Here is a 12,916-nt window from a genome sequence, read left to right on the forward strand (position 1 = left end):
CAGCTTTCGGAAGGGCCATTAAATTCGGACAAACAGTCAGCATTTTCCTTTTCTGTGTTAGAACACCCAGAAAATAATGCTATTTCCACAACACCCTGGGGTAAAGCAAAAGAGCTCCAGCTGCCTCGGGTGCCCGGTGCTAGGGGACCCCCATTTGTATAACACCTTGAAAATGTTGGGACCAAAAGTATGGCAAGTACGGTTTCCAAGTTTCTTTATGCCCCAGGATATTCTTATTTTCAACCCCCATCACTTAAGGTAACCTGGTGTGTTTCTTCCCCAGGCTAGATAGAGCCTTGCTCTGTCCCCTTTCAGCAGCCACATATGCACACCGACCTGGAAACACAAGGACAGAGGTGGCCTTTTCCACAGTATTTATTCAGTCAATTAGCTACATGAGGGGGATAAACAAATTAGTCAAAGTTTTCGGGGGAGGCATAAGGGGGATGAGTGGAAAGGTGGGGGTTAAACAGAACATAATCTTATAAATGGTTCGATGGAAGATTTACAAATATCTATTAAAAAAATAGACTCCTCTGAGGTTAACAGAGGAAGATCGTGGATCACCAGGAGTGCAATAAATCAGTGACTTCTGTTCATTGCACCCCCACACCAGTCTCCAAAAGTGGCTTGCATTTCAGACTGTCACGAGTTGCAGACACTCACGTGATACATATTTTCAGTGCCGACAAAGACTAATACTGACTAACATGAATACAACGCAGAGGACCGAGCACAAACCAGCTATCACCTGGTAGCAAAAACAGACTTCTGCTGATGTTAACATCAAAATTAAAGATATTCAAATAAATTAGGCTAATACATTAGAACTATTACTCCTAAGGTCCTAAAACCAACTCCCGATGGCTCCTGCGCATGACTCGAAGGCCTGAGGGATCCTATGAGAGCCGGAAGGCATATGTCATTCAGAGAATGTGCACTTGGCCTGTGACAAGGTTCAACAGCCAAGTACAGACTTTGTCGTTTATCATTTTTCATTCACGGTTGACACTGTTAATAGCAGAACAAGACCCCCCTCGTGATAAATCTGGAAAATACAGGTGAAGGGCAGGGCTCGAGGCCGAAGCAAATGACTTACGGGGAGTAATTAAAAAGAGGTTATGAGAAAAGCAACAGCCTAAATGAAGAAAACATTTTAAAAACTGGTTTGTATATGTCTCCCTCCTAGAGAGTCCCACAGGAGGGCATTCTGGGGACTTAATAACGGGACCGCCGTCCTAAAGTGAACTCGGTCTGGTTGATTAGTTCCAGAAGCAGCCTGGCTCCCGGGAGGGGACTGCACACAGTAGCCGCACTGAGACTTTGCTAATACCTTTGATTCAGGCAAATACTAACCTAGGCTCAGCTGCCCGCTACGCTGGGGACGGTTGGCTCCTTCCCCGTGGATCTGAACGGATCTCCTGCAGCTCCTGGGAGTCACTGGCGGGCCCACAGGAACAAGTGAAGTGCGACCTGGTGGACTCGCAAAGTCCCACTTCCAAGAATACCTGTGTGATTCACCGTAAATTTGGGATGGAATAATCAGGACTAAAATGCAGGTTATAACAAGTGTCTCCAATGGTGCAGTGATTGGCATTATTTAATCAGGAGACTCAAAGTCCAGGAAGCCAGATTATTTTACCTCAGTTCTGCCCGAACAATGCCATGCTTCTGTTTTCTTCATCCTAAAAATATAAAATGCCACCGAGCTAAGAATTAGGTGGGAAAGTGCTTTTGAGAACAGGGACTGAAGGGAAGACAAGAAACCATTTCCCCCTCCGGGGAGTTTTAAGATGGTAACATCAGGATGCGCCCCTAAGCTGCTCAAATGTCAGGAGAGCCCTTGAGAGATGCTGGTACCGACTAATAGATTTTAAAATTCGCATACAGTTCTGCATCACATTTTAATTCCTCCCCAACCCCATCCCAAATAAGATGACTACAAAGATGATAACTGTTTTGTGATTCCAAAAAACAAAAGCCATAATATCAGTCAAAATAACAGCATCGAGACAGCATTTCCAGATACTGCAAGACAAAGCTACATCCCTGGAGCCTGCACGTTTCGTTTTTGTGTTTTCTTTTTTGACCAGCCTCTGGAACAGGCCTCTTTCATAGCCAATATTACTAAAGTTCCACATTGACCTTCATACTGCGAAACTAGATCTGCTTTCCCCGAGTACCCTGAAACCTTCAGCTGCTCCTTCCCGCCGGGGAGCGGAATTTGGATCCGTGCTTGGAAAGGAGAGCAAAGCGCAGGCCAACGGGCGGGCCTGGGTCGGTTCACTGCTCAGAAGCGCAGATGCTGTTCACGCTGTGCTCCTCCTGACATCTTGGCGAAACGGAACGGAGGGATGCAACATTGAATGGGTCGTATATTGTTTTTAAGGTGCTAGTCCCCTGCAGATCGTCCTCCACTTTGAAAGTGTGATTCCGTGTAACCGTGTCTTCTGCGTGACCCCGAGGTCACGCTTTCTTTTTTCTGCTGCTGATCCTGCTTCCATTCGCAGCATTCTACATACTCTGAAGTTACTTCAATATCTAAAAAAGGCTTTCGGGAGAAATCTTTTTTACGATGCCGTTTTATTTTGCCCTCCATAGAGTTACTACGGACATTAGGGTCAAAGGCCTAAGAATCAGGCTTTGGTTTCCATGTAATCTGGGCAGATGTTGGAATTGCTTTGATAACACAGTCGAACGACTGCACAAGTTCTATTCTTTGTAATTTGAAATGACACATTTACAAAGACAAAGTTTCCCCTTCAGTAGTTATAATCTGCATTACTCAAGGTTGTAATGCTGCAAAACTCACCGAAGCGGGACACGAGGGAGAAGTGTAGGAAGGCGTAAGACACTGGAAGCTGAATCAGAGCACAACACCAAGAACCTTGGTTCTCTACATTTGTCTATAAGGCAGGTGGTCCAACTTTTTATACAAGATCTAAAACACGGTGCTTATTAAGAGGTAGAAAGTACCAAAACAGTATTTTTAAACAATCATTTTGCTAACCTGTTACAAAGTCGTACTGCTGTGTGGAACACGTTGGACGTTTTACACTAAGCTGGAAAATTCCACACTCAGTAGAGATGCGGTCACACAGGGCGGGGAAGCCAGGGGTGGTGGAAGCAGAGAATAGTTTCTTAATGTCAGGGGTTCAGCTCTCACTGAGGAGAAATTTCCTACTGCAGCTCTGGGATTTCACTCTGACATTTAATTAATGGGGGTTTCTTGGGTTAACAACGGTTTCTCTGAGTGACGGTACAATTCTGCACAGAAGGCAACGGAACTAGAGGGAGGGATGAGCTCAAGTGCTTCCTCTCCATGAAGGCGCCATATGCATCTTCTATAAAAACACACATTTCGCTAAATGCATGCCCTCCTCTCAACCATCAAAATGCAAATGCAAATATTCTTCAGACTCCAGCACCAGCAGGATGGCTCTGTATGAGCAAGTCAAGAGCTGTCCGAGGCAAAAAAGAGGTTGAGCTACCAAATCAAACTTGGGTAGCGTCCGCACGGGTGAGTAGTCCTGGGCATTCTTCTTATTTCTTAGTGCACCTGGGAGACATGGGTTGTTTTTTTCCCCCAACATAATTTTATAAGGCTTACATTTAATCTGAATTTTCCTAACCTTTGGAAAATTAGTGTTAAAGCTTCTTCTGCAACCCACACATTAACATTCAACCTTTCATTTTTATTAAATACTTTATATATAAAAAAAGAAATATCAAGGTGTTCTACATTCGTATAAACAATCATGATAACATTGGAAATTGTATAGAACCCTAACCGAAGAAAATATATACTTGAGTACTTACAATGCTAAGCTAAGCACAGTGATCATTCTAGATAATGTTTTCTAAATATACGGACACAGATCTGTGGCCTGGGAAAGCCAGCACAGGAGAAGCACAGGAACGTATCACCTTCTTCCCCCTTTTCACCACAAGACAGGATGGTCCAGTTTGGAAAAACCAAGATCTTTCCTCAGTTCCAAATAGGTGCCGTTGCTCACCCAAGAGTCATCATCAGATTTCCTGTGAAAGACGAAAGCATGTCTTGGAGGCTCCTGAAAGCACTGTCTTCTCTCCCTCCCCCTCCCTCTCCTTCCTCTCCTACCCTGTTCTCATTCTCACAGGCGTGCAAGGTCCCCACAGTCCAGGACTGGAGCTGTGAGGAAGCTGGACACCTGAAAGCCTCTTCCTCTGTGTTTTTTTTTTTAAATAAATACTTTTACTGATTTTTCAGAGAGAGGGGAAGGCAGAGGGAGAGAGAGAAAGAGCGATGCGAGAGTGAAACACCGCTCAGCTGCCTCCTGCACGCCCCTGCCGGGGACGGAGCCCTCCACCCGGCCCGTGCCGGCCCCAGCAGCCACCCGGCCGCCTTTCGGCGCAGGGGACCATGCTCCAGTGAGCTGGCCACCGCGGCCGGGGCGGGAAACCTGTTTCTCAGTTCTGACTTTGACTTCTCGAACTCAGAGGCTGTGGAACGTGCTGCCTCGGTGAGAAGGCAGCTACCCCCTTTGGTGAGACTGAGTAAAAGCTAACCAACCGGGCTGTTCGTATCAAGCGATAAGTTAGCGTTAAAAACAGCAGGAGCAGGAAGCCCCGAGGGTCTGGAGGGACCGGCCTCGGCTCGCTGTTCTTTGCCGAGAGAATCTGTGACGTGAACCAGGAGCAGAGGGTGCAGCAGGGTGAACGCTGCGAGGTCCCCCCACCCCTGCCCCCCAGGGCTCCTCGGAGGCAGTCGTCTCAGCAGCGTCATTCTTTCAGGGAAATTGCACGCGCACCACACACACGCACACACATGCACGCACACACACGCACACACTCTCCAGACACAGCAGGCGCCCCGGCCCCCGTCTGCCCGTCACCCGGCCGCACACCTGAAGAAGCGCGGCCGGTGCTCCACGTTGCTCTCCTCCAGGACCCGCCGCCTGTCCCTCTGCAGCTGCTCAATCCTCTGCTTTTGCGTCTCAGCTGCTTCTATGTTCCCTTCTTCCAGGAACCTGAGGCATCGGGGAAAACACAAAGGAGGCTGAGTGCCAGGGAAACGCCACCCCGTGACCGCTGAAGCTGCACGGTCCGCGCTGGGCACTCAACGCCTTCCCACACGAGGCTCCTCTCCGATCCTTGAACCAGTGTTTTGAGGCCGTTAGGGGAGATATTATGTTTTTAAATTGGCGATATACACATGGTTCAAAAAATTATATCTATAAGAAGTAATTTGGAGCCAAGTTTCTCGCTCACCCTAGTCCCTAAGTCTTTCTGTTTCCTCCCCATCACACTCACCGTCACGCCACCACAGGTAGCCCACTGTTACTAGTTTCCAGTACATTCTACTAGAAACTCTTTACCCATATAAAGCAAACATTAATATAGATTCTTGCCTCTCCCTCTCTTTTGAAAATATGAATGGTAACATGCTGCATGTCCGGTCCATGCCGTGGTTTCTGTTTTACTTTTTACTGAACAATACAGGGTGGAGCGAAAGTAGGTTTACAGTTATGAGTACTCAAAACACAGTGCTCATTCTTGTATTATTATTTATTAAGTATTGTATTATTTTCCATACGAACAACTGTAAACCTACATTTGTCCCACCCTGCATATCTGGGAGATCTTTCTTGGTAGTACACAGGCATATTCATTTTTCAATAGCTGCGTAATATTCAATTGTGTGGATATATCTGAACTTATTTAAACAATTTTCCACTGATAGACACTGGGGATGTTCCCAATTTTTTAATGTTACAATTGAGGCTGCAATGAATGACCATGTATATCTGTCATTTTGCACATAGGTTAGTGTACCTGTAAGAAGAAATTTCTAGAAGTGAAATTGCTGGGTTAAAGGGTGAGTTTGTAATATATATACAACCAAACCACCCTTTATGGGGATTATAAAATTTAATTGCCACCAGCAATGTTATTCAAGTGCCTTTGCCCCAGAGCCTCAGAGTACATCACACTTTTGAATCTTTGCCATTTGATAGGTTGGTTAAGAGATGGTATGTCAATGGGGTTTTAAGAATGTGCATTTCTTTGAGTGAGATGGAGCATCTTTTCATGTTTAAGGGATATCTGCATTTCTTATTTTATGACCTGTTCATTTTCTATGTCCATTTTTCTAGTGAGTTGATCTTGATTTCTAGAAGCAATTCATGAAATGAGTTGCAAAGACAGATTTCTCAGTTTGTCATTTATCTTTTGACTCTGAGTATGCATTTTATTTACTTCGCCATGAAGAAGTGTTGTTGTTATTGTTGGTGTGTGTGTGTTTTAATAAAGTCGAATTTCACCCTTTTTTTTCCTTCTAGGATTTGAGTCTTAATTAGAAAGGCCTTAGGGGAGAGATAATTCTTTCCATTTCACAGAGTAGGAAACTGAGGCTGAGAAAGATTAAAAGACTTTATATGTCACACAACTTGTTGGCAGCAAACAAAGAATCAAAAGTTAGATCTCAGTGCATCAAAATAATTTAAATTCTAGGGGTGGAGGAGGTGGATGCCTTTTACTCTTTCAAATGCACAGTAAGTTTTATTCTTATTGAATACAGGAAAACTCTTAAAGAGAAACATGCTTTTGATATTTCAATAGAAATGGGGCTGCACTGATGACTAAAAGTCATACCACGCATAGCTCTAAGCTGGCTCTTTTCCTTCCACATGGTTGCCTAAAGTCCCCTGCACCTCTGTTCCTGATGACAGTCTCTCTTTCTCTCTCTCAGGCTCCTCTGGTGGCCTGGGAGTTGTTAAGAACAGTGTTTACAGAAAGTTTTACATCTCTGGAGACAAAGATTGAAAAATAATCCTTACCTTTGGTCTGGCCTAAATCGGGTGTCAGTAGGTGGTAATAAAGTCTTCAACGACGGGTCAAGTTCATTTAATTCTAGTGCAAACTGCGTGAAGCCATAATATTGCTCGTAGCCTTTAGGCATGGGATCTACAAGGTAAAGAGACCATTCACTCCTATCTTGCATTTCATTTACGTTACATTTTAATTCCTTCACCACCACCACCACCCCTTTTTTTTTTTCAATCTCAGGCCAGCTATAATATTTCTCTCTCAGCTCTGAATTCTTCCATTTCTATTAGAATAGTTTGGCTAAAAAGAGGGGCTGAATATTTCCTTATAAATTTTCTTCTCCATATATTTTCTTCTACCTACAAGAATAAGGCCTCCTCTGTGTGGTCACACAGCAAATTTATAAAACACAGTGACATTTCTATACTGTTTAAGCTATAAAAATAATTTGTTACTAAAATAAACATGTTAAAAAGGACTCCAGGTCCCTTTTTCCTGACTAACAAGGGAAGGGGGAGAAAGGGGGAAGAGAGAGGGAGGAAAAGGGAGAGAGGGGGAGAGAGGGGCGGAGGGAGGAGGGAGGAGGGGAAGAGAGAGATACACAGAGAGACAGAGAGACATAGACTGGTTGCCTTCTGTAGGTACCCAGACCAGGGATCGAAACAGCAACCCTTTGGCGCACAGGATGACACTCAACCAACTGAGCTGCTCCAGCCGGGCTAGAGAATCCATTATTCATTTGAGAAATGTCAAATTCTCCTAAAGCTCTGTCTACTGCCTAAAATCGTGCTGAACCCCTAGCAAGCGGTCAATGTTATTCTTTCTTCCACACCTGGCCTTCTTTTCACTAACTCTTGCCCCTCCCAATCTTACATATTTTAATTTAAACCCATCTCAGCAGAAGCCAGGAATAAAGATGGGTTATACGGGTGGAAACAATGCCGCTGGAAATAAAGGCGACAGAGACAAGGGGACAGAAAGAAGTAGGGCTGTTGGATCACTGGCATTTCACAGGCTGGGACCACAGGGCTCTCCAGCTGCGTGCGTGCCAGAGATGGACTGAAGTGATTCAGCCGTCCTCGGGCTGCCACTCCCAGGACAGGCCCAGACTGCACAGGCCCGGGGGCAGGGCTGCCTCTATCTTCCAAAAGGTGGGGCTACCACTGCGGCTTCAACAGGCCAGCTGCCACCACCCTAAGCCTTGGGGACCTGGAGGGCAGGGCTGCTGCCCCCGTGGGCTCAAAGGGTGGGCATTGAACCAAAGGGGATTACTCTGGATTCTTAAGATCTGATGATGTTTTTCCCTTGCCAGTTTTAGGCGTGCCTGGGGCCTGCCGTCCCTTCCTTCTTTCCTACGTCTCCCCTTTGGAACACCGATCCTAGGCCTGCCCCACCACTGTACTCGGGAAGCACATTTTGGTTTCAGAGGCTCACAGTGGGAGAGGATGCATCGTACCTCAAGTCTCACCCATTCCTGACTTAGATGATACGTAGATGAGACTTTGGACGTTAGAGTTGATGCTGAAATGAATTAGAGACTTGGGTGGCTATCGGGATGTAATATATATATTTTGCATGTAAGAAGGACATGAATTTGGAGGGCTAGAGGCAGAATGTTATGAACTGAATGTATCCGCCCAAAATTCACAGGTTGAAGCCCTACCCCCACTGTGGCTGTATTTGCAGATGGGGCCTCTAAGGAAGTAATGAAGGTTAAGTGACGTCAGAAGGGTGGGGCCCGCATCTGGTGGCTGTCTGCAAGCCAAGCAGGGATCCCTCACCAGAACCCAAATTTGCCAGTACCTTGATCTTTAATTTCCCAGCCTCCAGAGCTGTAAGAAAATAAACTTCTATTGTTTAGCCACCCAGTGTGTGGTATTTGGTTATAGCAGTCCAAGCAGATTCATGTAGGTGTATTGCCCTGGCTTGAATTCCAGCTAAAAATCAAGCTAAAAATGCCCATATTTACATATTGGGTAAATCAAACATAGACTAATAAAATCACCATAGCCTGGGCTCTCGTCATTCCATATACGAATACAAATGCTTCCCGTGAACTTTACAGCAGAACCATTTTTTTGAAGTTTCAGAAGTCCTTTTTGTCAAATTTTAGGTCTAATTCTCTGTGTGTCCCAAGCACGAAAATCATATCAAAGCTTCCCAATGTGCCTTCAAAAATCAGAGTGAAGACAGTGGTTTTCCCTGGAGATGGACCAGGGATGCTCACGGCCAAGGAAGAAACAAAGTCAGTGAATAACGAAGACGGCAAGAACAGCTTTTACAAGTGTTCTTTTGTCAAGGTTCTACTTGACCATCCAGGAAGGATGGCAGCTCTGCTCTGTGATACACACTTCAACCAAAGGAAGGTGATGTTTCACCCGCAGTCTCATGTGTGCCCCTGCACCTCTGCAGCTAGGAAGGCGGCCGCAGGGCCACCTCTGTGGTGGAGGAGGGTGTGGCTGCCACCCACCGAAAGAGACACCGTTGGCTGCCTCTTCCGCGGTCACCTCCCTTCCTTACTTGCCAATGGAAACTGCTCTGGTCAGGTGGCACTGTGTCCCCTAGAGGATGATCCAAACCCGTCTGACTCTCCCCTGCCTACCCAGTTGCCCAGGATTGGTGTGGGATGGGTCTCGACCCCCTTCAGGCTGACAAAATGTAAATACGCATTTGCTGGGGGACCCTCGGAAACGCCTCATTCCTGAGAAAAGAGGCCCAAGTGGAGAAAGCCCGTTTGCCCTCTTTTCCCTGCTTGGTGAGCTGTGATGTGGGGATAAGGTATTGACCCGTGACAACCATGTACGTCCACGAGGGAGACATCACTGTCATACTGGGAGTGACATAAGGTGCCCTCAAGGATCGGTGCTCCTGACACAGGCAAGCTGCCCCTCTCCAACCTGGGCCCCCCCCCCCTCACTGTTAAGTATCAGCCCCTATCCTCATGGTTTGAGCCACTATTAGAACAGCTTCCCGTCCCGTCTGGATCAGCCCACAGCATCCTAATGGTGGCCTCTCACAACAATGGTTTCAAAACGTGACCATGACCGGGAAACATACTTATCAGAGTAGATGAGCTAAGGGTCGGACACGTCCTGGGGACCTGTTAGGAAGGTCTGGCTTCCCCAGCCCTCCTCCCGCAGCTGCTTCAAGGGCTCTGCATCCTCGCGGGGGGGTGACAGGAGTGACCAGAGAGGCTCGTGGTGCTGGACAGATGGATGGGGGGGATCCCTAACTCCTGTGGAACCCCTGGTCACCCTGCTTTTCCAGCATCATGTTTCCCTTTGTCCTATTCTAGAACTTCTCGTACTGGGCTGACACCCCAGTGGGCACAGGAGTGACGCCAGCCGCCTGCATTAGCCACGGCCTGGGTCTGGGATTAAGGGCCCAGCGCCGCCCAGCGCGGGAGGCGGAGCTGCTGGGCCTGGGAGTGAGTCTGAGGCGGGATCAGGTGGATGACGGGCGGGCCGGGCGCGGGGGGCGCGGGGCGCGCAGGGCGAGCCCACCCAGCTCAGAGCCGGCGGGAGGCACCGCTGCCCGCACCCCCTCCGCGTCGAGGCTCCGCTGGCCACGCCCCCCATCCCCGCCCCCCCCACCCCCCATCCCCCCATCCCCGCCCCCCCACCCCCCCATCCCCGCCCCCCCATCCCCGCCCCCCCACTCACTGGCCCTCCACACGCAGGCGGAGGAGGCGGCGCCGCCGCAGTAGATGCTCTCGTGCCATTTCCCGAAGAGCCGGTGCACGGGGTTCCCACGCCGGTCAAACACCGTGCCTTCGATCTCGCGCGAGTTGGTGCTCCAGTACTTCGCCTGGGATTCAAACGCGAGGGGCCCGTTTAGTGTTTTGGGGTCAACGTATTATAGATATTGAGAAGTTTGTGTTTTGTTTTTTAAAAGGAAACAGAAAGAACCAGAAGGATAATCCTACATTGCATATCGTTTGCCAGTTCTGGATTCTATTTCTTTTTTTCTTTCTTTTTTTATCACACTTTTAATTATTTAATAAAAATTAAAAGCTAACCCATTTTTTACAGCTTGCATCTCAGCGAGCCAACATCTGGTACACTTGTGCATGTGTAAGGTACATATATATTTTTTTCTACCTTTTCTACGTGCAGAGTAAGAAGGAAAAGCTCAGTTCTTCTACCAAACAGCGCGGTTGGCCCGTAAGCCCCCTCCCTCTGGAACCGCTGCTCCCTGGCTCTCACTGTGGCTCTGACTATTGCAATTTAAAAGAAATATAACTCTAAATAAAAAAAGAAAAATAAATAAAAAATAAATAAAAGAAATATAACTCATGTCATTTTTTTCTCTAAAGGAACATGACAGTCTTTTGTAAAACCATTACACGTGGATGCTTTGTAAACGCAACAAATTTTCAGTTTCTTCTATCATCCACGCCCCCCCAAATCTAGATCAGTTCATCCAACCCCAGGAACCTTCCGCAACCCCTATTCGCATCGCGGTTGGTCCTGGTCCGAGAGCTCGGCTCAGCCGGGAGGGCTTGTTCAGTGCCGCACCGCGCCCAGCAGAGGGAGCTCCAACTCCCTACAGTGGATATTCTCAAATCTCCCAGTTACCTGGCTGCACGGTAAGAAATCTCTACCAAAAACCGGGAAGGCGTCACTCCACAAATCAAAAATCCTAGTACTATTTTCAGCCAAAACAGACTCTATATTTGGAAACCAAAACAGTTGAGTGGCATTTCCAGGCCACATTCCAAGTCTGTGGTAAATATGGGAGGAAGGGCAGGCACAGCAGCATCTCCGCCTGAATCAGAGATTTAAAAGGGAGTCCTCACAGCATGTAAAAATTAGGAAAAAAATATATAAGCACTGTCCAGGCTCTTCAGTTTATTCCGAAGCAGGAGTCAGAATTTTTTCTTACAGATATTTGCCAACAAATCCAATGCTGGCAACAGGATGGGAGGCGCCAGAGGGAGGTGGTCCTGCCCACAGGTATGTCGGCACCTGCTTTCAGATTCTCCTTCAACACCAGAGGCACGCCCAGTGTTCAAACCCCTTTCATCTCTCAGGGCTACAAAAATCTACTCTCTGCTCCTAAGTGGACAAATACCGGGTGGACGGTAGCCATGGGAGTCTAGTGCATTTCCCTGGGGAAAGTGCTGAGAACAGGTGGCTCACCTGGAGAAGGGCACATAGGTTCCCGCTCCAGGCTGCCTTTTGCTTCTTCTCTGCAAAGAGCTCACATCAAGCTTCCACGGCAGGGTCATTTTTATTTTATGCCAAATCACTGCTAGCCTGATGTCTGACTACAACTAAGTCTGACTTACAGGGTATAAGAAAGGCCCCACTCCACCTCTCCAAAATGTCCCCCGCCAGCTATAGGTGGTGGAGAGAGGTGCCCCATGATGTTCCACAATTAGAACCTAGTATCTTGGCTTAGAATTTTGATCTTAATTCAATGCAAATATTTTTTGAGGTGAGTAACACTCTGAGGCCATTTTAAGTACTTGAGATTTTTTGTGTGTTTTTTAAGTCCTCACCAGAGGATATTCTGCTTTTCAGAGTGGGAGAGAGAGAAAGATCGACGTGAAAGAGACACATCGATTGGTTGCTTCCCGCCTGAGCCCCGACCAGGGCCAGGACCAAGCCTGCAACAGAGGTGCATGCCCTTGGCTGGAATCAAACCCGGGACCCTTCAGCCCATTGGCCAACGCTCTAACCGCCGAGCCAAACCGGCTGGCTAAGGCAGTACTTGAGATTTTTAACAGCAAGAAGGAATCTAAGGAGGAAGAAAGGTGGGAGCAGGGCTCCAATTAAGGCAGGTGGAAAGGTAGGCAGACTCTCCCGTGCTTTCTGCCTCAGGCCAGTCTGTTCTCTTATCCTGCCATGAGCCTCTGCTGGGTGCCAGGAGCCTTTCCAGGCTACAGGCTACAGCCGCAGAGAGACAGAGCAGCTTTTGCTTTTCTGGAGCCAGGAATGGCGAGGAAGGTGTGGGGAACAGAAAACAAACAAGTAAACCAACAGGGAGCAAGCTAACAATAATAGAAACTTAGAAGAGATTGGGATATGACAGGGAGGGACTAACAAGACAGGGCAGGCCATGGAAGGATCTGGGGAGAGGGGTCCAAGCAGAGCAGATGAAGAGA

At 47.5% G+C, this 12,916-nt stretch overlaps 1 protein-coding gene across 4 annotated transcripts in view; it reads right to left on the reverse strand.

The window, feature by feature from the left end:
- Positions 1-357: 357 nt before the first annotated feature.
- OSBPL3 (oxysterol binding protein like 3) overlaps positions 358-12,916 on the reverse strand; it is a 128,300-nt gene continuing 115,741 nt past the window's right edge. For all 4 annotated transcript variants that reach the window (XM_016217046.2, XM_087821212.1, XM_087821210.1 and 1 more), the window contains 4 exons: positions 10,470-10,614; positions 6,819-6,945; positions 4,887-5,009; positions 358-4,038 (listed from right to left, as the gene is read on the reverse strand). In XM_016217046.2, coding sequence (XP_016072532.1) covers positions 3,942-4,038; positions 4,887-5,009; positions 6,819-6,945; positions 10,470-10,614 — 492 coding nt within the window. In that variant the 3' untranslated portion in view covers positions 358-3,941. The remainder of the gene's footprint in view (positions 4,039-4,886; positions 5,010-6,818; positions 6,946-10,469; positions 10,615-12,916) is intronic.

This window comes from Miniopterus natalensis, chromosome 10 (genome assembly GCF_054644295.1).
Source record: "Miniopterus natalensis isolate mMinNat1 chromosome 10, mMinNat1.hap1, whole genome shotgun sequence".
NCBI lineage: Eukaryota > Metazoa > Chordata > Mammalia > Chiroptera > Miniopteridae > Miniopterus > Miniopterus natalensis.